Source organism: Takifugu flavidus, chromosome 12 (genome assembly GCF_003711565.1).
Source record: "Takifugu flavidus isolate HTHZ2018 chromosome 12, ASM371156v2, whole genome shotgun sequence".
NCBI classification, from domain to species: domain Eukaryota; kingdom Metazoa; phylum Chordata; class Actinopteri; order Tetraodontiformes; family Tetraodontidae; genus Takifugu; species Takifugu flavidus.
This window is the reverse complement of record NC_079531.1, coordinates 6,093,406-6,116,952: the sequence shown is the minus strand read 5'-3', so window position 1 is coordinate 6,116,952 and position 23,547 is coordinate 6,093,406. Positions and strand designations below refer to the sequence as shown.

Here is a 23,547-nt window from a genome sequence, read left to right as displayed (position 1 = left end):
AGGCCAGTGCTTGATCTTACTGATGTTTTTGGCAACACGTCCCGTGGACCCAGCATCTCTCCAGGCTCCCCAGCGACTCCCTGCGTCTTCCAGCGACTCCTCTGCAACCTTCCTAGCCCCTCTTCCTCTGACCTCTTCCTCTTCCCCTTCCTCGGACGGATTTCTCCTATCCTCTGGACACTTGGACTCCCCCACAGACTCTCGCCCCTGGATCTCGAACTTGGTTCGTCTGCCGCATCACGCACCAATAGTTTGTCTCGGCCTCTCTCATTTAGTTTCTTCCTCCTGGTTTTTTTGCTTCATTAAACCTTCAGAGTTTACTTTTAATTCCCGTGTCTGTCTGCCTTCTTTGGGGTTCCGCCACACTTGACCGCCAGTCCTCGAGCGTAACAAAAAACCTATTAACGCCCTCTCTTTAAAAGCTGCAATTGTGTTTCCAAGATTACAAATCATAGAGATTGAAACGAGTCCAACCGTTCCAAAAACGAGCCTCCCTAACTCTGTTCTTCCCAATGCAACACTGTGTTTGGTGCAATTTGGGGTGATTCAACATCTAGTGTATAAATTGGTGCATAGTCATGCCTGACATGTTCAAAGATAACATGCACAAACATAAAAAAGTACAGTTAGGATTTTGCTCTCAACTAGAACCTCAGATGGCCATGACATTGATATTTACACACAACACAACAGATGAGGAAATACCACCGAAAAGATTAGGAAGACTTACATTTGATCTCTGAAAACACGTACTAAAATTCGAAACATTCGAATGGTAGCAAGGACATTCCCTCTTTTTTTCAGAAGAAAAAAAACGTCCTTTTTGCTTCAAAGGTACAAATTTTAACAGTACATCACATGGACAAAGGTGACACGTATCTGTACAATCAGTCTACGGATCAAACTTCCCAAGAACATTAACACATCGAGCGGGATATAGACATTACACTGCCAGACTAGACCATTCACTACTGAACAGTGGACGCTTCACAGGATATTCATGCTGTCAGATCCAACAATGGATTATATGTAATGTTACACTTATATTGTAGGATTGTATGTTCCTCTAAAATTATTAGAAATAGCCCAGAGTAATGACCAGTGGATGGTGCCAGACGGTGGTAAGCATCTACTGTGGGTCCTTCATCTTCATCCGAGCGTCAGCAATCAGAGCTACAGTCTGAGTAGGAAGTAGACCTCTGGCTCGGATGCAGAGTGGATGGAGTCAGCAGGTGGAAGTGAGTCGCCTGTATAACACAGATCTCCGTAACTGTCCCCATTTCTATGATGCAATGATGTGCAAGCACCCTCAGGAAGTCCCCTGTCTTCAAGTTGACCAAAGTAGCCGGCTATGTAAGAGCCGGTCGAGTGTCTGTGGGCGAGTGAGTATTGTGAGGTCGGTTTATTCCTCAGTACCACCCCACCAATACCAGAGCTACCATTAATGGCCGCGCCAGTTCGAGGCTTCAGAGCCTCTTGCTGTCTCTCGCGGGCACGGCTGGGATCATTATGAAGATGCCTCATTAAATTTTTCAAACCACATTGTAAATTCACACTGACCTAATGTGATACAGTTTTTTATGATCATGGTGGAAGATCAAAATTTAATGATAAATAAAAGTAATACAGCATTTAAATTCATTATTTAGTGCAAAAATAGAGCCCACCAGGGGTCCAGTTCCAGAAACATGGGGCCCCTCCCCTGGAGTACAGGGATCTGTTCACCACTACACCAGCTAAACTGGGCTAAGAAGGAACATCAGACATCAACAATCAGACTTCATCTTCTGAGCCGTCAGCTGCTTTACAGCTGGATCGTAATAATCAACATGATGCCAGATTTCAGTGTAATGGGGACCAGTTACAGACCAGTCAGGGTGCCCATGTTGACCCCTGTCCACCTCTGTAAGCACCAACAATGTGCAGATGAGCCTCAGAACTGGACCACTGAGTCTTGGAGGAAGGTGCTGTGGTATTGTTTTACATCACACAAAGGGCTGTGTGTGTGTGTGTGTGTGTGTGGTGTGTGTGTGTGTGTGTGTGTGTTGTGTGTGCGTGCGCGCATGGGTGAACACACAGCACCAGGATGCATTATGGGAAGAATTCAATCCAGGAGAGGTAGTGGGCATATTTGGGTGATCTGATGGGGTTCCTGCCCTCATGGTGCTGTTAGTCTGACATCTACCCAGACACACAGTAGTTGCAATATTCCCTGATGGCCGTGGCCTCTTTGGCTCAGGAGTCAATTGAAGAGCACGAGTTCATCCTTCAAATTTTTCAGCTCTTCCTCACAACTTACTGGACTTAAAGGTTTTGCCCACATCTTGGGGCCTGAAACCAGAGCACACCTTCAGGGGTCTAGTGGAGTCCATGTCTCCATGGGTCAGGCCTGTTTTGGCAGCAGAGGTGGGACTGGCACAGTTTTTGGCAGGTGGTTATATTGTTGTTCCTGATCAGCGTGATCTCATCACTCCTCAGAGGACTGTGACCGATATGAGAAGAACCCAGGTCAGAGGTTGAAAACCAGATTAAGTCTCTTGGTAATTAAACAGATAGATGCAGCTGCTGGTGGTTCCCACAGCCTTTGAATTTCACAAAATCAAGAAGAACCTTGAACCTGGTCATCAGTCTCTTCCATGGAACCATTTTCCAAATATACCCCAGGTTGGAGTCACCCTTTCTATAGTTTCCTTTTTAATTATAGAGCTGCTCACACTGGTCTCCAGTAATGGTACTGAGGGTTGGGACTACTGGGAGACAATCAGTGATGCCCTGTTCACTCTCATCAGGTCATATTCTTACCTCACTCATCGTTCTAACCGAGAACGTCCCAGGAGACGTTGGGGGTTAAGTCTCGCAGTTCTCACCAGAGTTATCAATTCTCGGGAGGCAACAAACAAGCAGAAGGCAGCAGTCTCCAGGCGTTGAAGAAACCAGGGCCTGACCTCCAGCAAGTAATGGCAGCAATTGAAACCTCCCTTTTAACAGGAAGAACCCTTGAGCAGGACCAGGATCATACAAATTCATTTTATGACATGGGCCTGACAAAGATGGACAGACAAACCTTCATAAGAATTTTAAGATCATTTTTAAAATCTAAAGAACCTGTCAAGGCAGAGATGAAGGACCTGGAGAGCACTAGAGATTAAATGAGGACTGAAGGTGAGAGTGGGTTGAAATATTTCCTGTGTTGTTGGTCCTATCTGTTGTTTTGTCTTCTCTGTTCTTGTAATAAATCCTTGGGTGTCTTGAACTTTGCAAATCTAATTTAGAATTATTTATTAATTAGGGTGCAAAAGCTATAAGTGAGACACTTGCTTCATTAAAGGCAATATTTAATGTGTGAGAGCTCAGAGCTATCTGACTCATGTGAGCATCTAAACAAATAACTGTGATAAAAGTAGAGAAAATATTAGAACTGGAGTCTGAAGGGAAAATTGATAATCAAGATAAGATAATAAGATAATCTAGGATTTCTTAACATTTGTTTTTATTGCTCTTGTGGAAAGAAGCAAAACAGCTGTGGAAAAGGCAGTTTTATTTCATGCAGAAACACGATTATATGTTCTGTACAAGACAAAAGAATTACATTTTTATAAAACACACAAACGCATCAAACGGTTGGATTAGACGCCATCTAGTGGTCAATTGTAGCAATTATATTTGTCCGTGCATTGATCTCCTGTGAAAGATAAATGCATATGTGTACATCTACAAGTACAATGCTGGGGTGGGACATCATTTGAGAGGTTAAGAGAAACATCAGCACATCTGTAAATGGTAGATGCGTCCATCTAGTGGTTGTAAGTCAATACAAACTATATTACGAAGTAAGCAGATCAACAGGAATGTGGTCAAAGGTCATGCAAGCAAAGAATTGAATCCACTCAAGATAACTAAAAACAGTGTAATGCTTTCATTTCTCAGCATATGTTACTTTAAATGTAGAGAACTGCTTTTCAATTACATAATTTGGTTGTGCATCTTTTTCTTTAAAGCTACAAGACATTTGGTGATTGCGTGCTTTCAAGTAAGAGAATGAGAAATTCACTGATAGAAATCACATAAATATATCTGAGATGAGTTTCATGCTTTATTCCTGGACATCAGGTGTTTCTTTGTGTTTTTTTCGGGTCTCAACAGGATGATGAAACACTTTGGAGCAAAGAAACAGAAGAGCAGGCCATAACTGGAAGCCAGGATGGCAAAGATTTCCACGGCAACAACATACTTTCCGGGAGAGCTGACGTAAGCGGGGACGAAGGCCACCCAGACGGCGCAGAAGATCAGCATGCTGAAGGTGATCAGCTTGGCCTCGTTGAAGTTGTCGGGGAGTTTCCGAGCCAGGAACGCCAACAGGAGGCAGGTGCAGGCCAGCAGACCGATGTAGCCCAGGACCAGAGAGAAGCCCACCACGGAGGCCATGGCGCACTCCAGGGTGACCTTTGACCCTTGGAAACCCAAATCTCGTTCAGGCTTTGGGGGGCTGACAGAGAGCCATATACCACAGATGACGATCTGCAAGTCCACAAATCACACAGCACCACATGCAGATTTTATATTGTGATATCAAATTTTTTTTTTACACAAATGAACATGCTAACATGTCTATACCTGTATGCTGGTAAAGAGGCCGACACTTCCTCTCTGCTGAGACGGGCCGAACCACTTCATTGTGGCTTTACAATCGGGCTGAGCTGAGCGGAAAACAGCAAGAACCACAAGGGTCTTTACCAGGATACAGGAAACACAAAGCACGAAGCTGATCCCAAAAGCCGCCTGCTGGAACCGACAGGACCAGACGGACGGACGACCGATGAACACCAGCGAGCACAGGAAACACAGCTTGAGTGACAGCAGCAGCAGGAAGCTCAATTCAGAGTTGTTGGCTCGAACCTTCCAATGGAAATTAGGATGAATTGATTAAACAGATTCAGTGGTTTCTTTTCCAGGACGTGACTCTGAGTTCTCACCATGGGCGTGTGACGATAGTGAAGGAACACCACAAACACGGCTGTTGTCACCACAGCGCCGGACACGGCCACGGCGGTCAGAGCAACGCCCAAGGTTTCATTAAAGGACAGAAAATCCAGCTGTCGAGGAACACAAGCAGTCCGTCCATCGTTGGACCAGAACTCAGGAGGGCAACGGTCACACTGAAGAGAACCTAAACAGTGACAGTCAGACGTTCAAACCCCCAAAGTTCAGAATAGAAAGAAGCTGCTGTAATATTTCCCTCACCGCTTGTGTTGCTAATCTCGCCGTCAGCACAGGGGATACAGTCGAAGCAGCAGAGAGCCTTTCCCTTCCTGTTGGCCTTTCTGGTGCCGGGGGGGCAGCTCTCACTGCACACTGACACAGGCACCTAGACAATAAACCGCTCTCTCATAATTACATTTAAAAAAGATTTCGTCGCTAAAGTCATTTGATCCAACTACCTGGTTCAGGCCTGTGCTCCACTGAATGGCTGACTCATTCAGGATCAGGTCAAATCCATCCACACGACCAACCAGGACGAGCTTAAGTGGCCCATTGGGGGTTTTCTGCCAGTTGACAAGGTCGTACCTTGCTGTCATGTCGCTGCCTTGAAAATAAAAGGTTTCCCCACGTGGTGTGCTGAAATTCACTCTGTTCAAGTGCTGCAGTACCTGAAAACATGACATGAGAAGAGGGGAGTAATAGTAGCGTTATTAGCATGTCAGTAAAACCCACCTTAAAGATGTGCGGAAAATCTATTTACATCTATGGGTCGAATGTGATTTGGAGAGGAGCAATTGGACTTTCCGGGAGGGCTGTCTTGTCCGGGGCAGGAGAGAAGGCTGTGGAGGGCGTGGGCTGCAGCGTAAACTGCAAGGTAGACATTGTGTGCCACTCTTAGCTTTGAGGTATCGGTGAAAGGATGCTCCATCTCAACCAGGGACTCTGCACCACTGCAAGGGGGCAGGGAAGCCTTCCTCGTGGACCCCTTTGAAGGAAATAAAACACCTTTCATGGTCAGACCTTTGTCAAAGAGAAATACAAACACACATGAATGTAAAAGTTGAAGTACTGGACTGCATTTAAACTCCATTTCCCAGAAGTCTTTTAGGAATTCGTCATCGGGGTGCTGAACTGGGTTCAAACTCCTGAGAAAATGTTCAAATCCAGGTATGGTGGAACTCTGAACGGCCACTCCAAGAACACCGTTCGCCACTTCGGCGATGGCGAGTTCTTGGAGAAGTTCCTCACTGGTGCTCAAGGCCTCACTGGCCAGAAACTGTCTACCAGTAATCTGCAGTGAAAGCACAATGACATTAATCTGGATGGCACAAAAAGCACTTTAACGTTAGGAGAAAAAATGTTTTTCTATGTGATTCACTTACGTTTCTCTTGGCCAGTTCAAGAAGTATTTCTTTTGCATCTATATACCAGCAAAATATCAGAATGACCCTCGCAGTAGCAGCTTGAATTGTGAGCGCAATTCGTCTGGCATCCGTGGTCAGAGTTTCTCTGCTGACAGTTTCTATGAATTCCATACACATCTCCTTTCCCCGGATTTCTTCCTGGAAGATCTAAAATGGCAAACGGGTTCCTGCCTGTGCAAGTGTTCAGCTTATTTTTTAATAAATTAGCACCATCCATACCTGGATTGCCAGTTGACCATAGTCATTATTTACCACCACTGCTCCAAGCCACGTCCAGCGAAAGCGAATGGCCAGTTGTGCCATGGCCCGGGCTTGGTAAATATCACTGGGAATAGTTCTGAAAAAGGTAGGAAACTTTGCCCGGTCACTAAGACAAGGGCAGCTAGCCAAGTAGCTAATCTGAGGAGGAGGAGACAAAGAAAAATATTGTTGACTTCCACACAAGTATCTCTATTTGCTTTTTAAACATGAAATACTCACAATTGGCACTGAGAGGGACTGGAGGATGCTGGACAGCATGATGCCTGTTGTTGAGGAAGCAGCGCCGATGATTAGAGGAACAACTTTCTCGCCTGCTGATTGCATGAGAAAATCTTTAACATCTCCTCCATTAATCTCATTCTATTCCTTAGTTTCAGCCAGCTCTTACCTTCTACTGCTCCAGTGTTTCCACCGGCAGAGCGGGTTGACGAGGCTGCCACGTTGCAACTGTTGGAGTCTCCTGTCACCAGTGACAGCGCGCCATCCAGTGCCCAGGGGTACCTGAAACAGCTATCACGTATACGGTATCCCAGTCTCACCCCAGGCAACAAGCTGTCATCACGATTGATTTCCTCCACAGCAAATACCATGGTGTACATATATTTCAAAGATTCCATGTCCAGACTGAAACCAAAAAGGAAAAAGGAAAAACACACTGTAGTATTGTGACACACAATTCTAAAAGAACATTGGAATTAAACTACCTGGAGCATCGTTCATAATGTGGCAGCTGAGTGTATTCCTGCTGTACAGCTGAAGGAATATAGTACAGGTTGAAAAGTCCACCGATCATCACATCCCCATCTGCAGAGAGGTTCCTGTCGCTCCTCTGACCCCAGTGCGAGCACAGCATCGCGCCCGTCACATCCAGCCCTGCCCGCGCTCCCATGACACACAGAAGCAGCAGCGAGGCGGGTGAGCGGGGCCGCTGCACCAGGAGCGCCAGAAGCCAGGACATAGGTGCACCTGCACAGAAACTGTGAAAAGGGGGAAAACAATCTAAGTTTGTGTCAGAAGTTCACAAGATCACAAATAAGAAGCAAGACGAGAAACTGGGTTTCATTTGGCTTGCAAAGCTTTCACTGTTTTTTTGACTGAAACAAACCCCCCCTCCCTGTTTGCATAGGTGGGTGGGTGCCAGTATTTATAACAGTGTAAGATGATGACACAAGCAGCACACTCTCTCAAATTATCCCCCTCTAGGTGATGTGGGAAAAACAACCAATCAGGTCATCGGTGCTGACTGGTGTGAGTATGTGTGTGGTTATTTGACTGACCTCAGAATGCTGGTAAAAATATTGCCCTTCATAGATCTCCTTCAAATTTTTCAGCTCTTCCTCACAACTTACTGGACTTAAAGGTTTTGCCCACATCTTGGGGCCTGAAACCAGAGCACACCTTCAGGGGTCTAGTGGAGTCCATGTCTCCATGGGTCAGGCCTGTTTTGGCAGCAGAGGTGGGACTGGCACAGTTTTTTAGCAGGTGTTATATTGTTGTTCCTGATCAGCGTGATCTCATCACTCCTCAGAGGACTGTGACCGATATGAGAAGAACCCAGGTCAGAGGTTGAAAACCAGATTAAGTCTCTTGGTAATTAAACAGATAGATGCAGCTGCTGGTGGTTCCCACAGCCTTTGAATTTCACAAAATCAAGAAGAACCTTGAACCTGGTCATCAGTCTCTTCCATGGAACCATTTTCCAAATATACCCCAGGTTGGAGTCACCCTTTCTATAGTTTCCTTTTTGATTATAGAGCTGCTCACACTGGTCTCCAGTAATGGTACTGAGGGTTGGACTACTGGGAGACAATCAGTGATGCCCTGTTCACTCTCATCAGGTCATATTCTTACCTCACTCATCGTTCTAACCGAGAACGTCCCAGGAGACGTTGGGGTTACTGGTCTCGCAAGTTCTCACCAGAGTTATCAATTCTCGGGAGGCAAACAAGCAGCCGCAGCTTCAAAAACGAGCCCAATATTTACAGACTAATGACAGAATTATGAGTATTCCATCAACATGACGTCACTTCCAAAATGACAGTGACATTATCACAAGTAGAGCATCAAAGATCAAAGATGAATCATTTTTATTGAAGTGCGTCTAACCATCAAAATTGTCTCCAGGCGTTGAAAGAAACCCAGGGCCTGACCTCCAGCAAGTAATGGCAGCAATTGAAACCTCCCTTTTAACAGGAAGAACCCTTGAGCAGGACCAGGATCATACAAATTCATTTTATGACATGGGCCTGACAAAGATGGACAGACAAACCTTCATAAGGATTTTAAGATCATTTTTAAAATCTAAAGAACCTGTCAAGGGATGAAGGACCTGGAGAGCACTAGAGATTAAATGAGGACTGAAGGTGAGAGTGGGTTGAAATATTTCCTGTGTTGTTGGTCCTATCTGTTGTTTTGTCTTCTCTGTTCTTGTAATAAATCCTTGGGTGTCTTGAACTTTGCAAATCTAATTTAGAATTATTTATTAATTAGGGTGCAAAAGCTATAAGTGAGACACTTGCTTCATTAAGGCAATATTTAATGTGTGAGAGCTCAGAGCTATCTGACTCATGTGAGCATCTAAACAAATAACTGTGATAAAAGTAGAGAAAATATTAGAACTGGAGTCTGAAGGGAAAATTGATAATCAATAAGATAAGATAATAAGATAATCTAGGATTTCTTAACATTTGTTTTTATTGCTCTTGTGGAAAGAAGCAAAACAGCTGTGGAAAAGGCAGTTTTATTTCATGCAGAAACACGATTATATGTTCTGTACAAGACAAAAGAATTACATTTTTATAAAACACACACAAACGCATCAAACGGTTGGATTAGACGCCATCTAGTGGTCAATTGTAGCAATTATATTTGTCCGTGCATTGATCTCCTGTGAAAGATAAATGCATATGTGTACATCTACAAGTACAATGCTGGGGTGGGACATCATTTGAGAGGTTAAGAGAAACATCAGCACATCTGTAAATGGTAGATGCGTCCATCTAGTGGTTGTAAGTCAATACAAACTATATTACTGAAGTAAGCAGATCAACAGGAATGTGGTCAAAGGTCATGCAAGCAAAGAATTGAATCCACTCAAGATAACTAAAAACAGTGTAATGCTTTCATTTCTCAGCATATGTTACTTTAAATGTAGAGAACTGCTTTTCAATTACATAATTTGGTTGTGCATCTTTTTCTTTAAAGCTACAAGACATTTGGTGATTGCGTGCTTTCAAGTAAGAGAATGAGAAATTAACTGATAGAAATCACATAAATATATCTGAGATGAGTTTCATGCTTTATTCCTGACATCAGGTGTTTCTTTGTGTTTTTTTCGGGTCTCAACAGGATGATGAAACACTTTGGAGCAAAGAAACAGAAGAGCAGGCCATAACTGGAAGCCAGGATGGCAAAGATTTCCACGGCAACAACATACTTTCCGGGAGAGCTGACGTAAGCGGGGACGAAGGCCACCCAGACGGCACAGAAGATCAGCATGCTGAAGGTGATCAGCTTGGCCTCGTTGAAGTTGTCGGGGAGTTTCCGAGCCAGGAACGCCAACAGGAGGCAGGTGCAGGCCAGCAGACCGATGTAGCCCAGGACCAGAGAGAAGCCCACCACGGAGGCCATGCCGCACTCCAGGGTGACCTTTGACCCTTGGAAACCCAAATCTCGTTCAGGCTTTGGGGGGCTGACAGAGAGCCATATACCACAGATGACGATCTGCAAGTCCACAAATCACACAGCACCACATGCAGATTTTATATTGTGATATCAATTTTTTTTTTTACACAAATGAACATGCTAACATGTCTATACCTGTATGCTGGTAAAGAGGCCGACACTTCCTCTCTGCTGAGACGGGCCGAACCACTTCATTGTGGCTTTACAATCGGGCTGAGCTGAGCGGAAAACAGCAAGAACCACAAGGGTCTTTACCAGGATACAGGAAACACAAAGCACGAAGCTGATCCCAAAAGCCGCCTGCTGGAACCGACAGGACCAGACGGACGGACGACCGATGAACACCAGCGAGCACAGGAAACACAGCTTGAGTGACAGCAGCAGCAGGAAGCTCAATTCAGAGTTGTTGGCTCGAACCTTCCAATGGAAATTAGGATGAATTGATTAAACAGATTCAGTGGATTTCTTTTCCAGGACGTGACTCTGAGTTCTCACCATGGGCGTGTGACGATAGTGAAGGAACACCACAAACACGGCTGTTGTCACCACAGCGCCGACACGGCCACGGCGGTCAGAGCAACGCCCAAGGTTTCATTAAAGGACAGAAAATCCAGCTGTCGAGGAACACAAGCAGTCCGTCCATCGTTGGACCAGAACTCAGGAGGGCAACGGTCACACTGAAGAGAACCTAAACAGTGACAGTCAGACGTTCAAACCCCCAAAGTTCAGAACAGAAAGAAGCTGCTGTAATATTTCCCTCACCGCTTGTGTTGCTAATCTCGCCGTCAGCACAGGGGATACAGTCGAAGCAGCAGAGAGCCTTTCCCTTCCTGTTGGCCTTTCTGGTGCCGGGGGGGCAGCTCTCACTGCACACTGACACAGGCACCTAGACAATAAACCGCTCTCTCATAATTACATTTAAAAAAGATTTCGTCGCTAAAGTCATTTGATCCAACTACCTGGTTCAGGCCTGTGCTCCACTGAATGGCTGACTCATTCAGGATCAGGTCAAATCCATCCACACGACCACCAGGACGAGCTTAAGTGGCCCATTGGGGGTTTTCTGCCAGTTGACAAGGTCGTACCTTGCTGTCATGTCGCTGCCTTGAAAATAAAAGGTTTCCCCACGTGGTGTGCTGAAATTCACTCTGTTCAAGTGCTGCAGTACCTGAAAACATGACATGAGAAGAGGGGAGTAATAGTAGCGTTATTAGCATGTCAGTAAAACCCACCTTAAAGATGTGCGGAAAATCTATTTACATCTATGGGTCGAATGTGATTTGGAGAGGAGCAATTGGACTTTCCGGGAGGGCTGTCTTGTCCGGGGCAGGAGAGAAGGCTGTGGAGGGCGTGGGCTGCAGCGTAAACTGCAAGGTAGACATTGTGTGCCACTCTTAGCTTTGAGGTATCGGTGAAAGGATGCTCCATCTCAACCAGGGACTCTGCACCACTGCAAGGGGGCAGGGAAGCCTTCCTCGTGGACCCCTTTGAAGGAAATAAAACACCTTTCATGGTCAGACCTTTGTCAAAGAGAAATACAAACACACATGAATGTAAAAGTTGAAGTACTGGACTGCATTTAAACTCCATTTCCCAGAAGTCTTTTATGAATTCGTCATCGGGGCGCTGAACTGGGTTCAAACTCCTGAGAAAATGTTCAAATCCAGGTATGGTGGAACTCTGAATGGCCACTCCAAGAACACCGTTCGCCACTTCGGCGATGGCGAGTTCTTGGAGAAGTTCCTCACTGGTGCTCAAGGCCTCACTGGCCAGAAACTGTCTACCAGTAATCTGCAGTGAAAGCACAATGACATTAATCTGGATGGCACAAAAAGCACTTTAACGTTAGGAGAAAAAATGTTTTTCTATGTGATTCACTTACATTTCTCTTGGCCAGTTCAAGAAGTATTTCTTTTGCATCTATATACCAGCAAAATATCAGAATGACCCTCGCAGTAGCAGCTTGAATTGTGAGCGCAATTCGTCTGGCATCCGTGGTCAGAGTTTCTCTGTTGACAGTTTCTATGAATTCCATACACATCTCCTTTCCCCGGATTTCTTCCTGGAAGATCTAAAATGGCAAACGGGTTCCTGCCTGTGCAAGTGTTCAGCTTATTTTTTAATAAATTAGCACCATCCATACCTGGATTGCCAGTTGACCATAGTCATTATTTACCACCACTGCTCCAAGCCACGTCCAGCGAAAGCGAATGGCCAGTTGTGCCATGGCCCGGGCTTGGTAAATATCACTGGGAATAGTTCTGAAAAAGGTAGGAAACTTTGCCCGGTCACTAAGACAAGGGCAGCTAGCCAAGTAGCTAATCTGAGGAGGAGGAGACAAAGAAAAATATTGTTGACTTCCACACAAGTATCTCTATTTGCTTTTTAAACATGAAATACTCACAATTGGCACTGAGAGGGACTGGAGGATGCTGGACAGCATGATGCCTGTTGTTGAGGAAGCAGCGCCGATGATTAGAGGAACAACTTTCTCGCCTGCTGATTGCATGAGAAAACCTTTAACATCTCCTCCATTAATCTCATTCTATTCCTTAGTTTCAGCCAGCTCTTACCTTCTACTGCTCCAGTGTTTCCACCGGCAGAGCGGGTTGACGAGGCTGCCACGTTGCAACTGTTGGAGTCTCCTGTCACCAGTGACAGCGCGCCATCCAGTGCCCAGGGGTACCTGAAACAGCTATCACGTATACGGTATCCCAGTCTCACCCCAGGCAACAAGCTGTCATCACGATTGATTTCCTCCACAGCAAATACCATGGTGTACATATATTTCAAAGATTCTATGTCCAGACTGAAACCAATAAAGGAAAAAGGAAAAACACACTGTAGTATTGTGACACACAATTCTAAAAGAACATTGGAATTAAACTACCTGGAGCATCGTTCATAATGTGGCAGCTGAGTGTATTCCTGCTGTACAGCTGAAGGAATATAGTACAGGTTGAAAAGTCCACCGATCATCACATCCCCATCTGCAGAGAGGTTCCTGTCGCTCCTCTGACCCCAGTGCGAGCACAGCATCGCGCCCGTCACATCCAGCCCTGCCCGCGCTCCCATGACACACAGAAGCAGCAGCGAGGCGGGTGAGCGGGGCCGCTGCACCAGGAGCGCCAGAAGCCAGGACATAGGTGCACCTGCACAGAAACTGTGAAAAGGGGGAAAAAATCTAAGTTTGTGTCACAAGTTCACAAGATCACAAATAAGAAGCAAGACGAGAAACTGGGTTTCATTTGGCTTGCAAAGCTTTGACTGTTTTTTTGACTGAAACAAACCCCCCCTCCCTGTTTGCATAGGTGGGTGGGTGCCAGTATTTATAACAGTGTAAGATGATGACACAAGCAGCACACTCTCTCAAATTATCCCCCTCTAGGTGATGTGGGAAAAACAACCAATCAGGTCATCGGTGCTGACTGGTGTGAGTATGTGTGTGGTTATTTGACTGACCTCAGAATGCTGGTAAAAATATTGCCCTTCATAGATCTCCTTAAAATATAACAGGTCTTTCTTGACCTATTAAACCGGTTAAAATATGGGACAGACAAGGCTGAAACCAGTACGGGAATTATATTCCCTGTGCAACAGGTGCACCATTGGGCGCCTTTGTTTAAATGTAATTTCGTAAGCAATTATGTCCCATTATCTTCAAGATGGCCTATGTGGAAAGAACGGGAAAAGGCTGCTTGTCTGTAAAATGAACTGACTTTTAGCTTAAGCTGAAAAGAAAGCAGAAAATAAACGTTTTCAGAATCAAAGATTTTATTGCATTGGTAGGAAAATGCTCTCGGTCCTCCAATGAGCAACGTATAAAGAAAAAAGGATGTTGCAACACTGAAATGATAGAAAAAAAACGGCTTTCCTGGTGCCCTTCCTGTTGTTTCTCATTTTTCACTCCAGTTATAAAAAACAAAATAACCATAACAGACAAGATATCATTTTTGCGGTCTGTATCAAAGCAATTATAAAAATAAAAACCTATTAACGCCCTCTCTTTAAAAGCTGCAATTGTGTTTCCAAGATTACAAATCATAGAGATCGAAACGAGTCCAACCGTTCCAAAAACGAGCCTCCGTAACTCTGTTCTTCCCAATGCAACACTGTGTTTGGTGCAATTTGGGGTGATTCAACATCTAGTGTATAAATTGGTGCATAGTCATGCCTGACATGTTCAAAGATAACATGCACAAACAGTTAGGATTTTGCTCTCAACTAGAACCTCAGATGGCCATGACATTGATATTTACACACGACACAACAGATGAGGAAATACCACCGAAAAGATTAGGAAGACTTACATTTGATCTCTGAAAACACATACTAAAATTCGAAACATTCGAATGGTAGCAAGGACATTCCCTCTTTTTTTTAGAAGAAAAAAAAACGTCCTTTTTGCTTCAAAGGTACAAATTTTAACAGTACATCACATGGACAAAGGTGACACGTATCTGTACAATCAGTCTACGGATCAAACTTCCCAAGAACATTAACACATCGAGCGGGATATAGACATTACACTGCCAGACTAGACCATTCACTACTGAACAGTGGACGCTTCACAGGAAATTCATGCTGTCAGATCCAACAATGGATTATATGTAATGTTACACTTATATTGTAGGATTGTATGTTCCTCTAAAATTATTAGAAATAGCCCAGAGTAATGACCAGTGGATGGTGCCAGACGGTGGTAAGCATCTACTGTGGGTCCTTCATCTTCATCCGAGCGTCAGCAATCAGAGCTACAGTCTGAGTAGGAAGTAGACCTCTGGCTCGGATGCAGAGTGGATGGAGTCAGCAGGTGGAAGTGAGTCGCCTGTATAACACAGATCTCCGTAACTGTCCCCATTTCTATGATGCAATGATGTGCAAGCACCCTCAGGAAGTCCCCTGTCTTCAAGTTGACCAAAGTAGCCGGCTATGTAAGAGCCGGTCGAGTGTCTGTTGGCGAGTGAGTATTGTGAGGTCGGTTTATTCCTCAGTACCACCCCACCAATACCAGAGCTACCATTAATGGCCGCGCCAGTTCGAGGCTTCAGAGCCTCTTGCTGTCTCTCGCGGGCACGGCTGTTGATGTGCCGGACGCGGCTTTGACTCCGAGAGGATAGCCGCCGCGTGAGGGGTGGAGGGGAATCATCTGGATCCCTGGGAACAGCAGGGGGTTCGCCTGTTGACTGTGGATGAGACCATGATGGGTTTGCAGCCTGGTGCAAAGGCTGCTCCTGGGGTATATCGCTGTCTCTGTCTTCGCCCTCCAGACTGACCAGTTTCCGTAGCTGTTCCGTAAGTGGATCGCAAGACTGTGACTGGTAAGTTCCTTCACCCAAGGCAGTCCTAGCTCGTTGCTTTCGCATTTGGTGGGTGATAAAACTGCGACTGATGATGCGGTATTTGCTCTGAAAGTTGCATGATATGTCTTCTGATGTGAGGTCTCCCAGAGACTTGGACTTGCACGTGTTGGGGCCTGCAGAGTCTGTGATACAAGACCCAGAGTTCGCGCCTACATTTGATTGTAAGGAAACAGTGGAATCAGGCTGTGCTTGATTGTTGATGGAAACCTTTTGGTCCCATGATTGTTTTGGGGTGGGTAATTGAGTCCAACTTTGGCAGTGTGGTTGGGGGTTTGGGGGAAACTCCATTTTAGGGGTGAAGCAGTCATAGTCCACATGACTATAAACAGCATCCAGTGGAGGAGAATAGGGCCCACTGTCTCTGGCATTGTTCTGTGCAAGGCTTTCAGAGGAGGAGAGGCCATTTTTGAAGTACCTTAGTTGTTCCTGTTCTTTCTGTTTATACCCTGACCAATCTTGATAAGGCCTGGCCTCATAGCTCCTTTGCTGTGTGCATGAAGTGTTAAAGTCTCTACCGTTGCGGGGGCTCTCAGAATCTCTCTGAAGAGCTGGGTAGTTCTTGGAATGGAACAAACTAGGGTTGGGAGATCTAACGTTTGCTGTCCTATGGAAGGGCGAAGGATGGAAGTTATTGTGGTGTTGGTGATTGTTGGACAGCTGATGAGTCTTTGGGGAGGGAATTGGTGAAAGTGCTACATTAGATGCATGTGACAGGCACCTTTGCTGATAATCACAGTATGAAGAAGGCTGTTTTTGTTTGGCGTGGTTGGGGGTGGACTCTTGGTTTTGGTAAACAACCAGTCGTTTGGTTGGGCTGAGGAGCTCCTGCCAGCGGCTCTCATGACTGAGCGATGTAATTCCATATGGGTCCTCATCTACATTTAACTCCACTTCTGAAAAACTGTTAACAGCTGAGTCTTGGAGAAACTGGAAGGAGTCTCTGTTTGCAGAGGTGTTGGTGTATTTTTTAGAAGAATACCATTCTATGTTGCGAACTGGTGCTGGGGGATCAAATACTTCCTCATACACGCGTTCCTCCATCTCCTCAATTTTTTCACTCCCACCCCTCTTATGTTGCATATCATTCCATCCTAATGTGTGGTCTTTGTCTATGCTATGAACTGCTTTTGCTGGAGAGAGGCCCAGGATTTTAGAGGGTGTACTGTCCACGGTATGAGCCTGAACCTGGATCGGGCTTTTACTCTGACTGTATGCTGAAATAGGCAACAGAACCTCCTCGTCAAGAATGGTATAGACCTCCTCGAGTTCAGCAGTTTCTGGGCTAGAGAAGAGAGCACAAGTGGGTCCATCTGCCTGGGAAATGAGTCCAGGTTTCATATTGTTTGCTTGGTGGGGACTATTTAGGGCTATCTCATTTGTTGGTGCAGCATTAGTCCTGAGAGGAGAACTTAAGTCCTGGACAGACTTCAGACAGAGAGGAGTTTTGTGGGACATGGTTGTAAGGTTGCTTTGGTTAACAGGGCTTTCAAACTGACCAATCAAAGCAGAAATAGAACCATTTGACTCTAGTTCATTGCTTAAGGACACTGCATCAATAAGTCTGGAGATGTTGCTGTCATGTAAGGAGCTGGGACACTTCAGATCGTGATCCATGCTGAGAGGGGAACGAGGAGACACAGGGGGAGGGCCAGAGGAGGAAGATGAGGCGACAGAGAGTGCAACTGTGAATGTTGTGCTGCTTGATAATGTCTCTGGTTTATCTGAACGCATGGGGAAGTTTATAACAGGTGAAACAAAACAGCTCTTTTCCGTTCCAGTGGAGAGGATCTTTGATTTGTCCAGATCTTTATCCTCACCCTGGTAATTGACATAATCGTGTTCCTTGCTCGTCTCTCTGCCACCAATAACCAGATAAGAGGTTTCCGCTGACTGGCCAGTGTCTTTCTTTTCCTGGACCAAAACTTTACAGGGGGAGGATGTGTTTGGCTTGACAGAGAATGATGATTCAATGAAAGGGTCCAAAGAGGAAGACCTGGGCATGTTGAAGGGACAACCTCCTGTGGACACAGATAGAATAATTATTATTATACGCCCAGTATTAGTCACAAAACATCAATCCCACTGACCAACCAAATAAATGACAACAAATAACAGTCCAGCCAATACAAGGCGATAGCAATACACAGACAAATGGATCACCGAGTGCAACTGTGAAAGGGACACTGGAACAATGAGGCTGTGGAGTTTTTTCATTTTTTTGTCTTTAAAAAGAAAAGACTCCACATATATCAGATTGGGAACGATATGGTCAAATGAGATCGGGTTAGTCACATGGAATAGAATGACACAGCAATATATTTCCAGACCACTTTGGAACAAAATACACTGGGTGGACGCAATGCTGGCATGTTTTTGACTGATGCAACTGCCAGACAGAGGGATTTGAGATTACCTGCAGGAATATCCTAGTCAGTTCTCTACTACAGAGAAGCACAGTAAATGAAGATGGGACAGAAAAGGCATGTTAAGGCATCATGGAGGGAAAGCTGTAGTCAGTTCACAAGGTTATTTGTGTTTTGAATAGAGCAGAATGTATGGCAGAGAAAATTACGTCATACATGCCTCCAAATGACATGCCGTTTCAAGAATAATAGTTACAAAAAGAAGTTTAAAGAGTTACAACAATTGAGTATTAATCGCACAGATTTTAATGGCTTGTTGTGTTTATATTAGCAAACGAATAAAGAATATTGCATCTTTCAGTCTGAAATTCAGGGAACTCTTATAGGATTCTAGGTAAAACGCTCACCAATAACAGCGTCAGCACCCAGGTCACGGGGCTCCTTTTCTGGAGAGCAGATGGATAACTGCCCTTGCAAAAGCCTATCTAAGGGCATGGAGATGGGTCTGTGAGTGAGAGGAGCCCGTGGCTGGAGTGGCTTCTCCACCCCTCCTACCCTCACTGACGTGCCCTCATCTCCCATTAAAGTATCTGTGCCGTTCTTTTGCTCTGAAATGGAAGCCACCGACTCCGAGAGGGCCATCTTTGTTTTCTTCCTTCCCTTTGCCGGGGCGCTGGCCGTACGCCGCAGGAGGTGGTCGCTGATGGAACGCTTCCGAAGGCCACCAGAATTCGTTTCTATGGAGGACTTGGAAGAACGGTTGAACAGTCCGCGGATACCTCGTAGCTGATGACCCTGGTAGTTGAAACAGGACAGCAGAGAAATACAAATGTCATCAAGGAGAAAACAGGAGGTTACAGTTTTCCACACAGATGCTCATTTTTATCACATCAATACAAAAATACGCCACAGTAAGGGTACAGAGCCATGCTGTAACTTGCCTGCAGGGGGCACCCTTGTCCCTGATTTGCATTAGACTACGCACGAAACCATGCGGGATCAATCATGCACACTTACGCCGCATAGTATAACACCTTTACATCACACGACATCTTTCCATCACACGACCCAACAATATTTACATAAAAACAAATGTAACAACAGATGTTATTCAGCACTTAATGTCACAAACACCCAATTCACCGAATATGCTCATTTGTGCCGCATACATTTCTCATGCAGCTCCACACAGAATCTAGGACACCTGGATACCTTGTTAGATCCAAGAAAGTGCATTATGGTATAGCTGGGATTCAGGACTAGAGGGCTCCACTAGAAGGACAAAGGATTTAAGGAGTATAGCGTGTGTTACTATGTATGCCTGATGTATAAATGTATAAACATGAAAAGAAATGAATAAGAAAACAGAAAGAGGACCGTACGGCTCTTACCTTCCCATATACGTCATGCACCGACACATGCACAAAAATGGAAGCTTCAGTCAGTCCTTCCAAGTATACGTGTCTGTAACCTGTCATTGCAAAAACCAAGTAAATCATGGATCAATAAACAAATGAAACACCATGAAACAGGAAGAAATAATAAAACATACAGAATATATGGAAATAGAACTGACCTGGCATCAGGCTACTGAAGGCAACAGTTCGCTGACCAATAAAGTCCCTTCCAATTGGGTCGTGATCCCAGACAAGGAACCTCACCAGAACCACCTCAGCCATGTGAAGGGTGAAGGACAGTGTCTCCTCCCAAACGGGATTAAAGCCTGGAGGAAAAAAATGTGTGCATACAAAAATCATTACAGCAATACTTTAACAAAGCGAAAACCATATATGTTGCGCAATTTATAGAGTACATCTATACAGGTAGTGATGTGTTAAAGTAAGTTTTTCATGGATCAATGCCCTGTTGACTAATCTTATTACACTGTTGAACTGTCAGGGTTCCATAACCTTTCCGACAGGATGCTTTTGTCCCTCCCCCCTTCCGGGTGCCATCAAATGTGGGGACAATTCGAGGGTGCCAGCAGCAGACCTGCTTCATTATGTTTATCCTGCTGATTAATTCATCAGACTTTCAATACTGGAAGTATATCATAGCTTCACGTCCAGCATCTGTGACTATGGCATCATTTCATTACTGCTCTAAAAATAACCGTCAATATTCAGCCAATAATGTCCGTGTTTAAGAAGGATAATGATTCCAAATACCTCTGCGGACACAGCTTACAAGCTAATACACATGCAGCGTGTTGAGTTTTTACGAGTCATTGGTCAATCAATGTGTTTACTTCCAATACAGTGGCATCAAGTCATGCTGCGTGCTGGGTAAAAGGTCAATAAAATAGTTGGTTCATCTCCCACAATGACAACGCGTTCCACAAATGGGTACTTCTTCGCTTGACTTGCCAGTTGTCTAGAAAGACTGAATGAAAAGGGGCACTGACACTGATGACACATGGCGGCAGAGCGGGTTGATGTCTGTGGAGCATGTGCTTCACTTGAAGTTGCAGCTACCATTCCATCAGTGTTTCTTGAAGAACCTGTGACATCTAAGGCACGTTTCCACTGTAGGAACTTTAGGGGAATTTTACGGGGCCGGGGCCATTGGTGCGTGTCTCCACTGCAGGAACTGCCGAATCGAGTCCTTCATCCCGGCTATTTACTTAGATCAGAACAAAATCAAAATGTCACATGGACTTCACAGAGCTGTAGGAATTCATATTCTCTTAGACTATTACACCATGTCAGCTCCATCCATGTTTACCTACTTCTTCTTTCTTGTTTTCATTGTGATTATTTTTGCTTCTGGCGGCCCACCCGGCTGACGACAAGAACAAAACTGTTGCACACCGATTAGGCAGCAATGGACACTCGTGACATCTGTGAAAGGTCCTAACCCACAGTGGAGACTCGACCATCGAGAGGGCCAAGTGAGAGGAACGGTTCCTGTAAAGTTCCATCCCTCAGTATTTACTAGGAACTCCTGGAGTGGAAACGTGCCTTAAGAATTGAAAAGTTTTAATAACTTAAAAGTCTCTTTGCACTTTAGCAGACTGCTGAATTGTAGGTGTGGAACAGATCGGTCATGCAAATAAAATTGCAGATGAGGATTTTGTCAAATTAGAGTCAAACCCGAGTACAGGAACAGGCTGCCACCACCGACAGCAGGGCAGGCAGCAAATTCTGACACTTTTCTCCTCTTACCATTGTCGTCAACGACTCTTGTCTGTTCCTTACAGCAATCCACTGGCAGGCCGATGATCTCCACTTCGACAAATGGATCGATAATCTGAGAGAAAGAACGGAAAAGATTTCGATGTGTGTGAAAGTGTGAGAGGGAGAGAGAGAGAGAGAACATGGGTATATTTGTGGTGTCTTTGTACCTCTCCACGGTCCCCCAGCATGGAGTCTGGTGGTTTGGGCAACTGCTGCCCGCTAATGATCTTGAGAATGAGCTGCTTCTTGGGGCAGGCTGGAAGAGGGTCATCGCTGAATGGATTAAATGAGCCTGGAGGGAATGAACAACAGCGGAGACAAACTTTGATTTATGTCGTCACTCAACCCTGAAATCCAGTCATAATTGCTTTGCTTCTCCGATTGTGTTGAGCACCAAATGAGCCACCATTTCTGGAACTGGCATAATAATCATGCCATGTTTCTCCCTCAATAAGGCCCACATCATAAAGCAAAGCAAATTATTCCAAAGTACCAAGTAAAAGTAAATTGACACACTTGGATGATCGTAACATTCTAAAATAAAAATAACAGATGAATAGCAGTTATGGCTGGTTTTTATATCTCATGTGTGACATTTTAATAATTTGTGGATGGAAAATGTTATGCTGGCCTACAGAAGTGAGCCAAAGGAAAATCTACTACATAAGGCACAAAGATCCTATTTTATTTAAATAGGAACATTGCAAGTGAATTTAGATTTTGCATGAACAATATTGCGGTGTCAAGAGTTTTTACTACTTTAGATAGAATAAAACCCGCTCGGAGACAAAACAGGAATGATTTAGGAGAATTTACAGGTGAATAAACTGAATGGATCTGTGTTTGGGATTTCGTGCATGCCGTCTGTCTGCAGCATTACCTTTACACATGGGTGGCGGCTTGAGGACATAGCCGATTCCCCCATTCACCATGAACTTGGCTCTGTTGAGCTGCATCATCCTGCCCTCTGTCTGGTAATTCAGAGCAACTGAAAGAGAAAATCAACACCCACAGGCACTTTTTAATAACATGATGCTGATATCTGTGGCCTATCTGTAGTGGGCAAGTCAATACTTTTGCTTCATTCATTTAATACACCAATTATTTGTGACTCCTGTGACTCTCAAGATGACTAATTTAAAAAAAAAAATTAATTGCTACTAAATAATGCCAGTGCTTCTGAAGCCCGTTAGATAAAGCCCTAATTAGTCCCGCCACTGGGTTCCTGGCTCTCCGGTTGAGAAGAGTCAGTTTTAAGCCATATGCTGCCATATTCTTTTAGCAGGAGGAGAATCTATCTTGAGTCACACTGACAGACTGCCAACTCATGTGACATCCTCTGCACAAGAAAAAAAAAACAACAAAAAAAAACAATGGATCGGTGTCTCTGCTTCCCACTGAAGTGCAGTTTGTTTCACCGCCTAGTGTAACTGCAGTATAACCAGACTTTTTAAAAATAAATGTGAGAATTGTAACGTGTAAAGTGGACAAACACATCACAGAATATAGTTCTGTGAAAGATCCCAGTTTTCCCTCAAGGCTGTTAACGTCGACTTATGTGAGCTGAAATCAGGAGGAACCTTCCGCTCTGAACGGGGTCTAAAATTTTTGGACATGTGTGTAAACTAAAGCTGCATTTTTATTTGTGCAGGTAAACAGGTAACCTTCCTGCCTGCATGTGAGAGTGACGTCTGTCTTACCCAGCTGGCATCCTACGTTCCAGTAAAACTGGGGGTTGAAATTGGACGAGTCGATGCGATACGCCGAGGGGTAAATCCTTGACAGCTGCCTCTGGTTGAAAGCTAGGAACTGTTCGGCTCTGTGATTGACCAGAGACTGGGCCCTGGTCTCGCTGAATGACAGAACATCGGCTGGACTACCTATGCAGCAACGAGGGGTTAGGTGTGAGGAAATGATGACAGGGGGAAGCATTCAACATACCAGTTTGTGTTTGTGGAAGTGTCAGAGCAGAGGCGTCTTTACCTTCATTCAGACACTCTTGAGAGGCAACAGAGTTGGTGAAGACCACCAGGTTTGACAGATCCCTGCTCAGTTTCATTGTCTTCCTTTTCCTCCCACCTCTTGAACAATTGCCAGAGGACAGGAGATGAGACGAGGGAAGAGAGCACGCAAGATCACATGAAGATAAATGAGACAGGTGTGGCAAGTATATGAAGACCAGAACACTATTTAAAGGGTCACTGAGTAAGCAGAGCACCCACGCAGGACAAAAAGGCTCTATGTAAGGTAAGGAAAACACAATGGCTTGTGGAGTCTAGGAATGCATGGATAATTA

General features: G+C 44.8%; 3 protein-coding genes and 1 pseudogene across 5 annotated transcripts in view; all 4 read right to left on the bottom strand.

The window, feature by feature from the left end:
* Positions 1-3,833: 3,833 nt before the first annotated feature.
* On the bottom strand, positions 3,834-7,626 carry LOC130535426 (extracellular calcium-sensing receptor-like). Of its 3 annotated transcripts, XM_057050440.1 has the most exons (12): positions 7,370-7,626; positions 7,054-7,289; positions 6,885-6,979; positions 6,624-6,803; positions 6,363-6,551; positions 6,050-6,271; positions 5,741-5,965; positions 5,439-5,648; positions 5,242-5,365; positions 4,974-5,167; positions 4,615-4,896; positions 3,834-4,518 (listed from the first exon to the last, which is right to left on the bottom strand). In XM_057050440.1, the coding sequence occupies exons 1-12, from the start codon at positions 7,621-7,623 to the stop codon at positions 4,087-4,089; spliced, it is 2,643 nt and encodes an 880-aa protein (XP_056906420.1). In that variant the 5' UTR covers positions 7,624-7,626; the 3' UTR covers positions 3,834-4,086. The 3 variants fall into 3 exon arrangements, with proteins under 3 accessions (XP_056906420.1, XP_056906418.1, XP_056906419.1); XM_057050438.1 differs by having other exon boundaries at positions 5,741-6,271; XM_057050439.1 differs by having other exon boundaries at positions 5,741-6,271; positions 6,885-6,976.
* A 1,710-nt stretch (positions 7,627-9,336) lies between these two features.
* On the bottom strand, positions 9,337-12,070 carry LOC130534940 (extracellular calcium-sensing receptor-like; annotated as a pseudogene).
* Positions 11,987-13,496, bottom strand: LOC130535322 (extracellular calcium-sensing receptor-like). Its single transcript, XM_057050315.1, has 7 exons — positions 13,240-13,496; positions 12,923-13,158; positions 12,754-12,845; positions 12,493-12,672; positions 12,232-12,420; positions 12,053-12,140; positions 11,987-11,994 (listed from the first exon to the last, which is right to left on the bottom strand). The coding sequence occupies exons 1-7, from the start codon at positions 13,491-13,493 to the stop codon at positions 11,987-11,989; spliced, it is 1,047 nt and encodes a 348-aa protein (XP_056906295.1). The 5' UTR covers positions 13,494-13,496.
* Positions 13,497-14,105: 609 nt separating this feature from the next.
* plch1 (phospholipase C, eta 1) overlaps positions 14,106-23,547 on the bottom strand; it is a 34,190-nt gene continuing 24,748 nt past the window's right edge. The window contains exons 14-23 of the mRNA XM_057049759.1: positions 23,235-23,332; positions 22,952-23,131; positions 22,132-22,239; positions 21,419-21,543; positions 21,240-21,324; positions 19,652-19,798; positions 19,467-19,546; positions 19,288-19,347; positions 18,483-18,870; positions 14,106-17,730 (exon numbers count right to left, since the gene is read on the bottom strand). Coding sequence (XP_056905739.1) covers positions 15,104-17,730; positions 18,483-18,870; positions 19,288-19,347; positions 19,467-19,546; positions 19,652-19,798; positions 21,240-21,324; positions 21,419-21,543; positions 22,132-22,239; positions 22,952-23,131; positions 23,235-23,332 — 3,898 coding nt within the window. The 3' untranslated portion in view covers positions 14,106-15,103. The remainder of the gene's footprint in view (positions 17,731-18,482; positions 18,871-19,287; positions 19,348-19,466; positions 19,547-19,651; positions 19,799-21,239; positions 21,325-21,418; positions 21,544-22,131; positions 22,240-22,951; positions 23,132-23,234; positions 23,333-23,547) is intronic.